Source organism: Mauremys reevesii, linkage group 2, assembly GCF_016161935.1.
Source record: "Mauremys reevesii isolate NIE-2019 linkage group 2, ASM1616193v1, whole genome shotgun sequence".
NCBI lineage: Eukaryota > Metazoa > Chordata > Testudines > Geoemydidae > Mauremys > Mauremys reevesii.
In genome coordinates, this window is record NC_052624.1 from 66,727,503 (window position 1) to 66,739,797 (window position 12,295).

Genomic DNA, 12,295 nt, shown 5'->3' on the forward strand with positions numbered 1-12,295 from the left:
ATAGAAAACTACAATAGAAAACAAAGTTAGAAAAGGCTGTGGAAAGCAAGAGAGAGATTAAGATACCAAAAAGCCACATGGAACACTAACACCACAGATTAATAAAAATTAAAAGACTAGGGAATACAAGTCTACTTTGTTATTATATATATTTAGAAAATAGATTAGCACTGTCCAGTGTCATCTAAGGCCTCGATCCTAGAATGAGGTCCACCAATGCAAAGTCTCCTAGACGTCCAAGAGACTCTGGCTGGCTGAGTCCCATTGTAGAGTTCTCAATAGCATTCTGATACTTGCAATATGTACTGCACATAATACTGGGTTTAATTTTTTGATAAAATTATAGTTTTTCTTAAAGAAAAAGTATAAACCCAAACAAACATGTGATCTTGGGAAGACGCGTCAAATGAAAACACTATTTAAAAACAAACAACTGGATACATTGAAATCTTGTGTCCTGGCCAATTCTTCAGACAACAGTAAATAAGACACCACACACTGCAGAATCAGATGATGGGTAATTGAGCAGAATGCAGGGAAGATTGATTTGAATGTTCAACAAGCTTCCTGGTGGGTAGAAAAGGTGATGAATAAACCTTTTCCCACTTTTCCCCATATTCCCTTTAATCTCCTTTTGCCTTCCTCTCCCTCATTCCCCCTCAAGTCTGTTTCCTTCTCTCTACATTTCCCAGCACTGATCTCACCCTGCCTTCTGTCTCTCAGAGCTTCCTGTCCCATTCTCTAACACATTCCCCCCTCCCTGATGCACCCCCAGTTTCCACTGTCTGCTCAACATTTACATGGTCACTAAGCAGCCACCATCTTTCCTGAAGGCAGCCTGGCTTCAGCCCCATTGGAAAGTGTGGGTGGCCATCTTTGAAAGCAGAAATTATAAAATTACAAGAACCTTTAAAAAGGGTCATATTCCTCATGATTCGACAAAGCTGCTATTTTTCTAGCTGCTTTACTGAAACAAGAGAGGCTTCAGGTAGCATGCTGAAAGTTGCACATTAAAATGTAATTGTCTAAATAAATGAATGAATATACTGAATGCCTGATATTGATCTTCTACAGTAGAAAACAATTTTCAGTGTGGTTCTGAAATGGTGACAAAGCAGGGCTAAAAAGCAAGGTTCAGGATAAAACATGAAACCCCCATCGCCATGGAAAACACTGCTAAGGCACAACACAATTCAAGATGACTCCTGCACTTTTCTATTCACAATCACCACTTTTGGCCTTATGCTCTGAAACATCATCTGAATTATTTTATAAATGCTCCAATATGTACATTGTATTTTATGACTAAATAACAAATAGAGATGAGCCTGACTCACTAGGCTTGGATTTGAAATTTAGTTTGAATTAAAAGTTCCTGAAATTTCAGCTTTTTTTTTTAATCCCATATTTGGTATTCTAGTTGGAATCATTATGAATGTAGGAGATGGTAGTTGAAGATCTTCTACAAAAGATAATTGGTCTAATTTTTCTCAATATTTTTTGCTTTATGAATGTTCTCCCTAGCAATTTAGTTTATAAAGTGGCCTGTGATGCTCTCTTGGGTAATATACACATTTAAAAAAAAGCCACATTGATATAAAAAAAATCTAATACAGTGACAACTAAAAGGAGTCAACAGCTTTCACTCAGGCTAACCTTCAAGATCCTAAGCCATGTCCCTCAGGAAAGAACTGAAAAAAATGGATAGGCTTTGCAGTCAGCTAACTTTGGCTTTGTTGGGAGAAATGAGTTCTTGAGACAAGGGCCACACAGTGAAAGTGCTCTGTCTCCATCCCTTAATGGTTTAAATCTTGAAGCTTTAGATAATAGCAGCAGCGACAATAATCAATCACCTCTGCTAATTTCAGCTCTAGGGAAGGGACACGAGGAAAGAGGCAATCTCCAAGGTAGCCAAGATTTATAGTAAATGACGTAGAGCAGTAGAGATCAAATTAGCACCCTGAATTAGACTTGTAAACACTCTGGGATCCAGTACAGATGGAGCACTGTTGTAATATGCTCCATGTGAAAACCACCACTAAACAAGTTGGAAGCCACTTTCTACTTATGTTAATGTTAGTTTCATGTCACAGTAAACTAATCTGGAGGTGACAAAATTAGGAAGGGGTCAGTGCCCAAAGGAAAAGTCCCAACCTCCTTTAATAATGAACGTGAATAAAAACAATATTGGATACTACTGCTCTTTGAACGTCCAAAGTAGGTAGTATCTAGTGGGCCCCGAGACTAAACTTGTTAACAAAAGGTAAATGCCCCCTCAACTGAGAAGGTAGGTATCTACCTACTGTATCTTCCTGGTATTTGCCCCAGACAACCAGCATAACCTCCCATATTGTAAGGATTCAATTTTAGCAGCTAGCCCTTATCTGAACCATTTTACCACAGCAGCATCATGTACACACTGAAAGGAAGATGAATAGTACAGGACCCCCGTGTATCTCATATGAGAAAGTCCTGAGGCAGAATTACCCCAAACTAAGACTTGGACCCTCTCAGAGAAAGAAAGAATGGAGCAACTTGCATTGTTCCATCCGTACCTGTCAGGGTGCAGTGGTGGAAGTATAAGACACTTCAGGTCATTTCTGAATACAACCCAAGTTGTTGGTATTGATTGAGAAATAAATCTTAGAGAGTTTATGTCCTACCTACCTTATATACCACCTCTTTTCTAACCCATCACAATGGTTGACAGCAACTTTTCAGAATTTTGTATACAATTTTTATAGTTATGATGTAATCTGAAGGGTATATTTCACAGATCTTAAGTCATGGCTGGGAAATAGAAATGATAAAAATAATAACTTATTGTGTGAGGAGTGTGAAATCAAAGATACAATGAGAAGAAAGAAATTTAAAAAATACATAACATATAAAGGGTAAGCTAAATAAGCTATTTTCCCCCTGAATAAGTGATAACTAGGTAACTTCCATATTTGTTCAGGATAATTGAAACAAAGAACAATGTGAAAAAAATGATAGATCTTATATTACATCTGATGCCATTACATACTTTTGTGCTCAAACTGTTTTAACTACATTAGTGAACACTGTGGGCCAGCAGATGACGTAGCAATAGGTTCACAGATACCATCAATATACGCAGAAATAGATATACAGTACTTGGAACACATCACAGCATCATGCATGCAAATAATACCACAGTTTCAATCAAACCCACATAATGGAAAAGGTGAGTTGTAAAAGTGAAAGTATTTTTGCATGTTCTCACAGGACTAACCCCCAAAAATATAAATCACACAGGAAATGGAAAAGGGCAGCAAACTGTCCTTTTGGTAAATACCATGTCATCAGACAGATCGCAAAAAAAGGATCACAGTTTACAGAAACGATTAAAATAAATCAATACATATAAATGACCTGCATACCCTGGTAGTAGAAAAACTATCTATAACAAGAAGCTCAGTGGACTGCACAACAACACTGTTCTACAGAGGAATTACTTAAATGAGATCAAGAGATTTTGAAGAATTGAACACTTACTCAATACAAATGGATAATCAAATGACAACTAGAAAAAATTACATGGAATGCTATGAAAGCTAAAATATAGAAAGCGCTAAACAGAAGAAATGATGAGCATAAATATATATCTATATTTTTCAGACATAAGTAACTATAGCCCTGTTAGTTTGACATCTGTAGTATGCAAGATCTTGGAAAATTTTTTGAAGGAGAAAGTAGTTAAGGACATTGAGGCCAATGGTAATTGGGACAAAATACAACATGGTTTTACAAAAGGTAGATCGTGCCAAACCAACCTGATCTCCTTCTTTGAGAAGGCAACAGATTTTTTAGACAAAGGAAACGCAGTGGATCTAATTTACCTCGATTTCAGTAAGGCATTCACGGTTCCACATGGGGAATTATTAGTTAAATTGGAAAAGATGGGGATCAATATGAAAATTGAAAGGTGGATAAGGAACTGGTTAAAGGGGAGACTACAACGGGTCATAAGAAAAGGTGAGCTGTCAGGCTGAAAGGAGGTTACTAGTGGAGTTCCTCAGGGATCAGTTTTGGGACCAATCTTATCTCTTTTTATTACTGACCTTGGCACAAAAAGTGGGAATGTGCTAATAAAGTTTGCGGATGACACAAAGCTGGGAGGTATTGCTAACACAGAGAAGGACCGGGATATCATACAGGAAGATCTGGATGACCTTGTAAACTGGAGTAATAGTAATAGGATGAAATTTAATAGTGAAAAGTGCAAGGTAATGCATTTAGGGATTAACAACAAGAATGTTAGTTATAAATTGGGGACACATCAGTTGGAAGTGACAGGGGAGGAGAAGGACCTCGGAGTATTGGTTGATCACAGGATGACTATGAGCCGCCAATGTGATATGGCCGTTAAAAAAGCTAATGCGGTTTTAGGATGCATCAGGCAAGGTATTTCCAGTAGACATAAGGAGGTGTTAGTACCGTTATACAAGGCACTGGTGAGACCTCATCTGGAATACTGTGTGCAGTTCTGGTCTCCCATGTTTAAGAAAGATGAATTCAAACTGGAACAGGTACAGAGAAGGGCTACTAGGATGATCCGAGGAATGGAAAACCTGTCTTATGAAAGGAGACTCAAAGAGCCTGGCTTGTTTAGCCTAACCAAAAGAAGGTGGGGGGGGGGGAAGAATATGATTGCTCTTTATAAATATATTACAGGGATAAATATTAGGGAGAGAGAGACATTATTTAAGCTTAGTACCAATGTGGACACAAGAACAAATGGATATAAACTGGACACTAGGAAGTTTAGACTTGAAATTAGACCAAGGTTTCTAACCATTAGAAGAGTGAAGCTCTGGAACAGCCTTCCAGGGGGAATAGTGGGGGAAAAGACATATCTGGCTTTAAGACTAAGCTTGATAAGTTTATGGAGGGGGTGGTATGATGGGATAGCCTAATTTTGGCAATTAATTTGGCAACTGATCTTTGATTATCAGCAGGTAAGTATGCCCAGTGGTCTGTGATGGGATGTTAGATGGGGTGGGATCTGAGTTACTACAGAGAATTCTTTCCTGGGTGCTGGCTGGTGAGTCTTGCCCACATGCTCAGGGTTTAACTGATTGCCATATTTGGGGGTCGGGAAGGAATTTTCCTCCAGGGCAGATTGGCAGAGGCCCTGGAGGTTTTTCGCCTTCCTCTGCAGCATGGGGCACGGGTCACTTGCTGGAGGATTCTCTGCAGCTTGAGGTCTTCAAACCACAATTTGAGGACTTCAATAACTCAGACATAGGTTAGGGGTTTGTTACAGGAGTGGATGGGTGAGATTCTCTGGCCTGCATTGTGCAGGAGGTCAGACTAGATGTTCATAATGGTCCCTTCTGACCTTAGAGTCTATGAGTCTATGATTGCTCAAATGGACACTAGACTATGAAAAAAGAATTTGCACATAAATTTGAGAAAACCTAAGGAAAATAATCACCATTGAACTTTGTGTCTACTTCATTCCTGTGGGCACTACTGTGATACCGACAATTATTGGGAAGATCAAGAACTACATATCCAGAATCAGAAAGGAGTGGCGAATCATAATTAATTAAAACAGGCTATCAGCAATGACCAGAAAGGCTGCCAAATCTAAAATTGGAGAAAACAAATCAAAGACAAGTCAAACCAGCCCTATATGCTTTGAGTAACAAAACAGGACTCATTTAAATAGCAAACTCCAATGCTGTCAGTCTAAAATTTGGCAGAGTTGCAGCTCCCTTGAGACTTGCATTGTGGAAATCACAAAGTCTTACCATAATGCTTGTGTCAACTATTTCAGATTTATTCCACCTGTGTCCATTTTTGAAAACTTAAGAATCTTAATTTTATGTTGGAAGAACACATTTGAGCATTGCCTGCACGGCACAGGTTTCAGGACCTCAGCAGAGTAAATACAAAATAACATCTGGGACTCTGTAGCATGTTCCACTGATTCACCACACTTATCAATTAATGACATAGTACACTCACCCTACAGAATGGCTAACCACAATGAGGACATCTAAGGAAGCATATAATTTGAGAAAATCAAGTAGAATCAAAACAAATAAATAAGGAACAGAACCCCTACCTCAAATGTGCCGCCACAATGTGTAAAAAGGCGACAAACAGAACTATATATAGTAATGAGACAATACCACTAGCGAAATACAGCCCATTCTTCTCTAGTGCTTCAACTAGCAACCTTGGAACATCACTGAATCACAACAACCCTCTCCCCTCTGCTACTCAATCTAAGATCAATACACTCCATCCTCATTAAAAGGAGCTCAAAATAGCATACTAATAGTCCAACCTTCTAGAATGGAAACATGCATGGGGGGCGGGGGGGGGGGAGAGCTTCAATCTAGACACAGCGGACTTCAGAAAGCTCAAGGTAAAAACATCACAGGAATGTAAAGAAGAAAATAAAAAACAATGCAGTACTAAATGTAAGACTAGTCTGAGCACACTACCACACAGTATGTTTACTATGTATATACATGTGCATGGATGCAGAAATGGTTGCCTATTTGCTCACAGAGATTGAGGATGCCAAGTCAAAATGCAGAGAGAGTACTCCAGCTAGTATACCTTCCCCACGCCAGAAGAATCAGTGCTCCCACAACACTGACTATTTGCCTGCTGCTAAAGGCAGCTGATGTTCTGCCTGGTCCTGTGGTTACAAAGGCTCTGTTTCTGTACCCCTGGAAAAAGGCACAGATGCTGGGTTAGGAGAAGAAACTGAATTGTGTATCACGGTTGGCATTGTTGGCGAAAGGGCTGAGGTGGAGGCGTGCAGAGCCTTGAAGGCAAAAATGAGAGATTAAAATGAATGTGGTGTGCAATGGGAAGCCAGGAGAAGGACTCAGAGAGGGGATGACAGACTGGTGAGCAGGGGAGAGAATATTAGTGGCTGCATTTTGAAGGTATTGGAGATGACGACTCAGATATAAGTCAGGCTAAAAGGAGGAGGTTGTGAGAATCAAAATTGGATAAGAAGAGTTATGAACATTTTAGTTTCAGGACAGAGAGCAAGTTTCTGATTTTCTATACATTCTGGAGGAAGAAGTAGCAAGATTTAGATACCACCTGGATATGTGGGAATAATAAGAGTAAGGGGCTAAAGTTACTTTCCAGGCTGTGAGCCTCGAGGATGGTGGCAGTAACTTCAGTGGAGGATGGGGAAAGTGGAGAGGATTTAGGAAGAAAAAAAAAACCAGTTTGGTTTTAGCTTTACTAAGGGGGAGTTGTAGATGAGCCATATAGAAACAAACACTGGAGAGCCATACTGAAATCAGGGACTGGGCAGGAGGAACACAGATCAGCCATAGAGAAGTTGATTTGTCAGTAGTGAGCATAAAGGTAATAGTTGAATTCATGTTGGCTGAGGAGGCTGTCCAGGGATAAAGAATGGAGCAAGATAAGGATTAAGGAGAGAGCCCTCTGAAGTCCCATGAAAAGGGGAAGAGGATATGAAAAGTGAGGACTATGCCATGAAAGCCAAAGTAGGACAGGATTTCAAGGAGAAGTGAAGAGTACTCAGATCTGCTAATCTATAATACGGCAGTTGCAGTAACTAGGCTGTAGTACTGAAATTTGAAAAAGAATGATTTCCACAGGTGTTGTTTCTTATTAACTTGACTTTCTTTGCTAATGATTTTCAAAGTTCATGCAAACTACTGTATAATTCCCCTGTCTTTACCAAATTTTAAGTGGTATAAAATTTTTCAACTCAGTTTTTCAATTTATTTAAAACAATTTAACCTACAGATATCTATATCTAAATATTTCATATTCAGGCAGCTACGCCTTCTCTTTAAGTAAACTATAAAAGTGCACCTCCTGCTAATTGCAGCAGGCTTCCAGTCCAAAATATCTCCGTTGAAGATTATCATTGTGAATATATGCACCAAAAAAGAGCACCTGAATATTAACAAAGTAACATGTGAAATTAACTACAAAATACAAGATAAATCAGATTTTTAGCAAAGACAGAAGCTGGCACATAGTGAATGTAAATCAGTATCACAGCCACACTCAGCATCATCATGTTAATGAATTGAAGGGAAACCTTTTTTCTTCTGAACAACAGTGCCACTCTGTGGATGGATGAGGACAGTGAGTTAATAAGCACTGGAAATGGAAACATCACAGATGAAATCAGCGGGGGGTTCCTTGACAGACCAATGATAATGCTGCAGGCAAAGAGATACTATGAGTTGCCATAGCAACTGTACCTTGGAGGGCTGTTAGATTCTGAGCAGGAACAGACATCTGTGCTTCGCTGCCTGTAACTACATCTCCTAGTAAATAAATAAAAACATCTTAGGATTTTTACAAGAACAAATACAAATGATTGAAATAAAGTCTTTTAACCTGTGGTTCATTGAACGATGGTGACACTAACTCCACACAAGAAACATGAACCAAGCAAAAACAGTAGCTGAAAAATCTGTCAGAGTTGGCAAAAACTAATGGGCTGTTTGGCAAAGAAAGGTGTGTTTTTTTTAAATAAAGCAGGTATGCTGGAAAAAAAAAACCAATGTGTAAAGAGATTTTTTTATTTACATAAAGATGTGAACAAATTTGCACAGCTAAACATGATTTGCTTCTGGCTCTTCACAATGATAGTACAACTGATACTAATGCACAAAATAGTATCAGAGTGTTGTGCTATTGTGAAGTGCTAGAAGCAAAATATGTTTAGTTGTGGCAATTTGTTTTAGGGCGCTGCTAAACTCACACCTTTATGTTGCTGATTTTAATATGCGTTGTCTTAATCGCGTATGAAATTGTGTTATCAGTAATGCAGTACGAAAATCAACAAAAAGAGTAACAGATTTGTTAGTCTGCAGTTTATTCTATTCATTACTATGTAGCTCTGCTTTGAGTAAGCACAGCTGCTCCCTTTTGCCCCAGAAACAACACACTTGTTTTCCAGATATAATCAGCGGGAAGTTAAAATATAGTGAATTCAAATACACTGTGTTGAGTGGCATGTCATAATGTTGTATTGATTACAAAGATCTTGTGTTACTACAACTACTTCAGAAATGAAAACATGCAAAATGAATAGTAGCCTGGACGCTCCAATAGCCAAACATAATTTTGGTGGCATTTCATTTTCATATTGGTCATTTAATATGTGCTTGTGATAAAATGGCATTCAAATCAAAAACCTTTTTGAATCAAGGACCCTAAAGGAAAACTAAATCTTGTAGTGTAGTTTAAATGATAAAAAAATTAGGTACAGTCAATATCACAGAGACGAACTGAAGGAGAAACTCTTTTCTTCTATGAACGCATCACCAGTTGGTAATTAAAGAGTAAGTGGCTTCTGAAAAAAAACAAGAAATCCTGTGACACACAAAGGGAAACAACTTAGCCAGTTTTTTTTCAGAGACATTTTCACCATCACATTTATGTTCCTTTTAGGATAACAAGCTCTATATACAGCACATTGAACTCAAGCTTTAAATTTAACCTCAGTGTCAATGAAGTCCTTCCTTTAGTACGAACAGGACAATATTTTAATTCTTATGCTGGTAGCATGCTATCTAGCACAAGAAAGCAGTATTGATGCCCAATCTTTTCCTGTAATGTAGGGTAGGCTGAGTAAGGTTAATTTAATATTAGCAGAATTTGATTTTTCAATTAGGTGGCACCCTCAGTGCCTTGGTACTCAGTTCAACTATTATTTGTAACATGACAGACTAATCTGGAATTTGCAGATTTAGAATTGTATTCTTTTAGATCAGTCTACAGTTCCCCATTTACCTTATTGTAGTGCATAGGCATTATCCTTACAAGGATTCAGCACATTACAAAAACTTTAAAATGAAGAAAGAACACCAATTATTGAGCTTTTAAAAATCAGCTACTGATAAAAAAATAAGCTCCCTTCATTATAAATGTACTGTGAGCAACTTTACAGGTGGAAGAAGTAGTTACCACCTTGGGCAGTAATGATGGTTCTTTGAGTAGTGCCCCTATGAGTGCTCTGCTGTAGGTGTGTCTCTGTCCCTGTGCTGCTGATTGAAGAACTTTGGTAGCAGTGTCCATTAGGCCCAAACGTGTGCTGTCTCTCCTTGTGCTGCGCCACAAGGCTACCCAGTGCGCGCGGGCTAACCGTCCTCAGTTCCTTCTCTACAACAGAGTAATAGCAAGAACTCTGAAGCAGAGAGGAGGAGGGCGGGTTGTGGAACACCCATAGGAACACACATCTCGAAGCACCATCGTTACTACACAAGGTAACCTTCTTCTTTGAGTAGTGTCCTTAAGGGTGCTCCACTGTAGGTGACTCCTGAGCAGTATCCCCTTGCAGGGCTGGGACTTTGGAGTAGAGTTAGTCAGATGACAGTACTGTGAAGCCAAAGATGGCATCAGAGGCAAAGTCCCCGGTGCTCACATACTGTTCTGCGAAGGTGTGGAATGACATGTTGCTACTCTGCAGATCTCTGAAATGGGAACATCCTTGAGGAAAGTAACAAATGAGAAGATAGATCTTGTGAAATGTGTATGGATCGAATCTGGAGGGGCCATGTTATGAATTTGGCAGCACTGCTTGATGCAATTCGAGAGCCACTTGGAGAGTCTTTGGGCTGATATTGCTGAGGCCTTAGATCTTTCCGCCATAGAGAGAAATAGTGAAAGGAACATCCTGAAGGCCTTTGTCCTGTCATGGTAGAATGCAAGGGCTCTCCTAACGTCCAGGGTATGCAATATGGCCTCCCTATTGTCTCAGTGAGGCTTGGGGTAGAAGGCGGGAAGGTGAAGAGACTGACTCATGTGAAACGAGGTGGTCACCTCAGGGATGAACCTCGGATGCAGCCTGAATTTAACCTTGTCAGAGAAGAATATTGTGTACGTGCGATGCGCCATCAGAGCTGCTATTTCCCCTTGCTGAGATAATTGCAACCAGAAAGACTGTTTTCATCGATGGGTATGCTAGCGAAAGGCAGGGCCTAGACAGCCCTTTCAACACTAGGTTTAGGTACCACGAAGGGTGGGAAGTTGAGGTTGAGGGAAGAGATTTGTTATTCCCTTAAGGAACCTTGTAGTGGTTGGGTGCAAAAGTACGGAGTACCCTCTACGGCGTGGTGAAATGCTGTAAAAGCTGCTAGAGCACTCAGGGATAACCCTGATGTTTTAAGTGTCAGAGCATATTCCAGAATATGTGAAAGAGCTGATGACACTGGAGAGATCTGTTGGGATGTGTACAAAATCTGGAACCTGGACCATTACTGAAGGTAAGTGCATTGTGTGGAGGACTTTCTACTGGGTAGTAGAACCTCTTGCACATCCTTTGAGCATGAGCTCTATAGGTGCTGGAGCCACATAGGAGCCATGCTTTAAGGTGGAGGATCCTCAAGTGGGGATGTATGGTATTTGCCTTGCGCTGTGAGACAGTTTAAATGCATGCCCTATCCTATGATGTGTCTGTGATAAGGAGTGACGAAGGTAGCACTGAAAGAAGGGGATCCCTTTGCATGCACTGGCTGGGTTCTTCCACCAGTCCAGGGAGTTCTTGATCATGGTGGACAGTGACAGGTTTATCCAATCTGTCCCTATTTGGCCTGTAAACCGAGCTGAATCACAGCTGTAGGCATCACATGTGAAGTCTGGCATGTGGAATCACCACCATGCCGGCTGCCATATGCCCCAGGAGCTGGAGGCAGATTGTGGCTGGCACTTGAGGGCTGCATTGAGTCATGTCTGTAAGTGATATCAGGGTCAGAAATCTGTCCTGAGGTAGGAAGGCTTTGTCCTGTAGTGCATCTAGGTCGGCCCCTATGAATTCTAGGCATTGCACTGGTGTGAGGGTTGAATTCTGGGCATTCATCTGTAGGCCCAGTTCCACGAACGAGTGCATCATGCCCTCACTGTCTTGTTGAGCCTCCTGAAGTGACTGGGCACTGAAGAGAGTAATCTAGGTAAGGATAGATCATTATCCCTTGAGATTTTAAATATGTGGGCATCACTGAGGGAACTTTGAAAAATATTCTCAGGGCTGATAAAAGTCTGAAGGGAAGGACCCTGTATTGGTAATGGTTGTTTTCCAGAGTGAAACAAGCCCTTGCAGGTTGAGGGCTGAAAACCAGTCTCCCTGTACTGGTGACAGAATGATCATTGATAGTGTGACCATCTGGAACTTCTGAGTTTTGACAAACTTGTTGAGAACTCTGAGGTCCAGGATGGGCCTCCAACCTCCCTTCCTTCTAGGTATCAGAAAGTACAGAGAGTAAACACCTTGCCTCAGAGATGCTGAGGTACTGGTTCTATGGCT

The 12,295-nt window shown here is 40.3% G+C and overlaps 1 protein-coding gene across 11 annotated transcripts in view; it reads right to left on the bottom strand.

Annotated features, from left to right (window-relative positions):
• Positions 1-12,295, bottom strand: part of TBC1D5 (TBC1 domain family member 5) — a 487,219-nt gene that overhangs the window by 79,007 nt on the left and 395,917 nt on the right. For 10 of the 11 annotated variants that reach the window (XM_039523970.1, XM_039523969.1, XM_039523966.1 and 7 more), the window contains one exon: positions 8,247-8,312. The exons of the other annotated variant lie outside the window; for it this stretch is intronic. In XM_039523970.1, the coding sequence (XP_039379904.1) occupies positions 8,247-8,312 (66 nt within the window). The remainder of the gene's footprint in view (positions 1-8,246; positions 8,313-12,295) is intronic. 11 annotated transcript variants of the gene reach the window in all.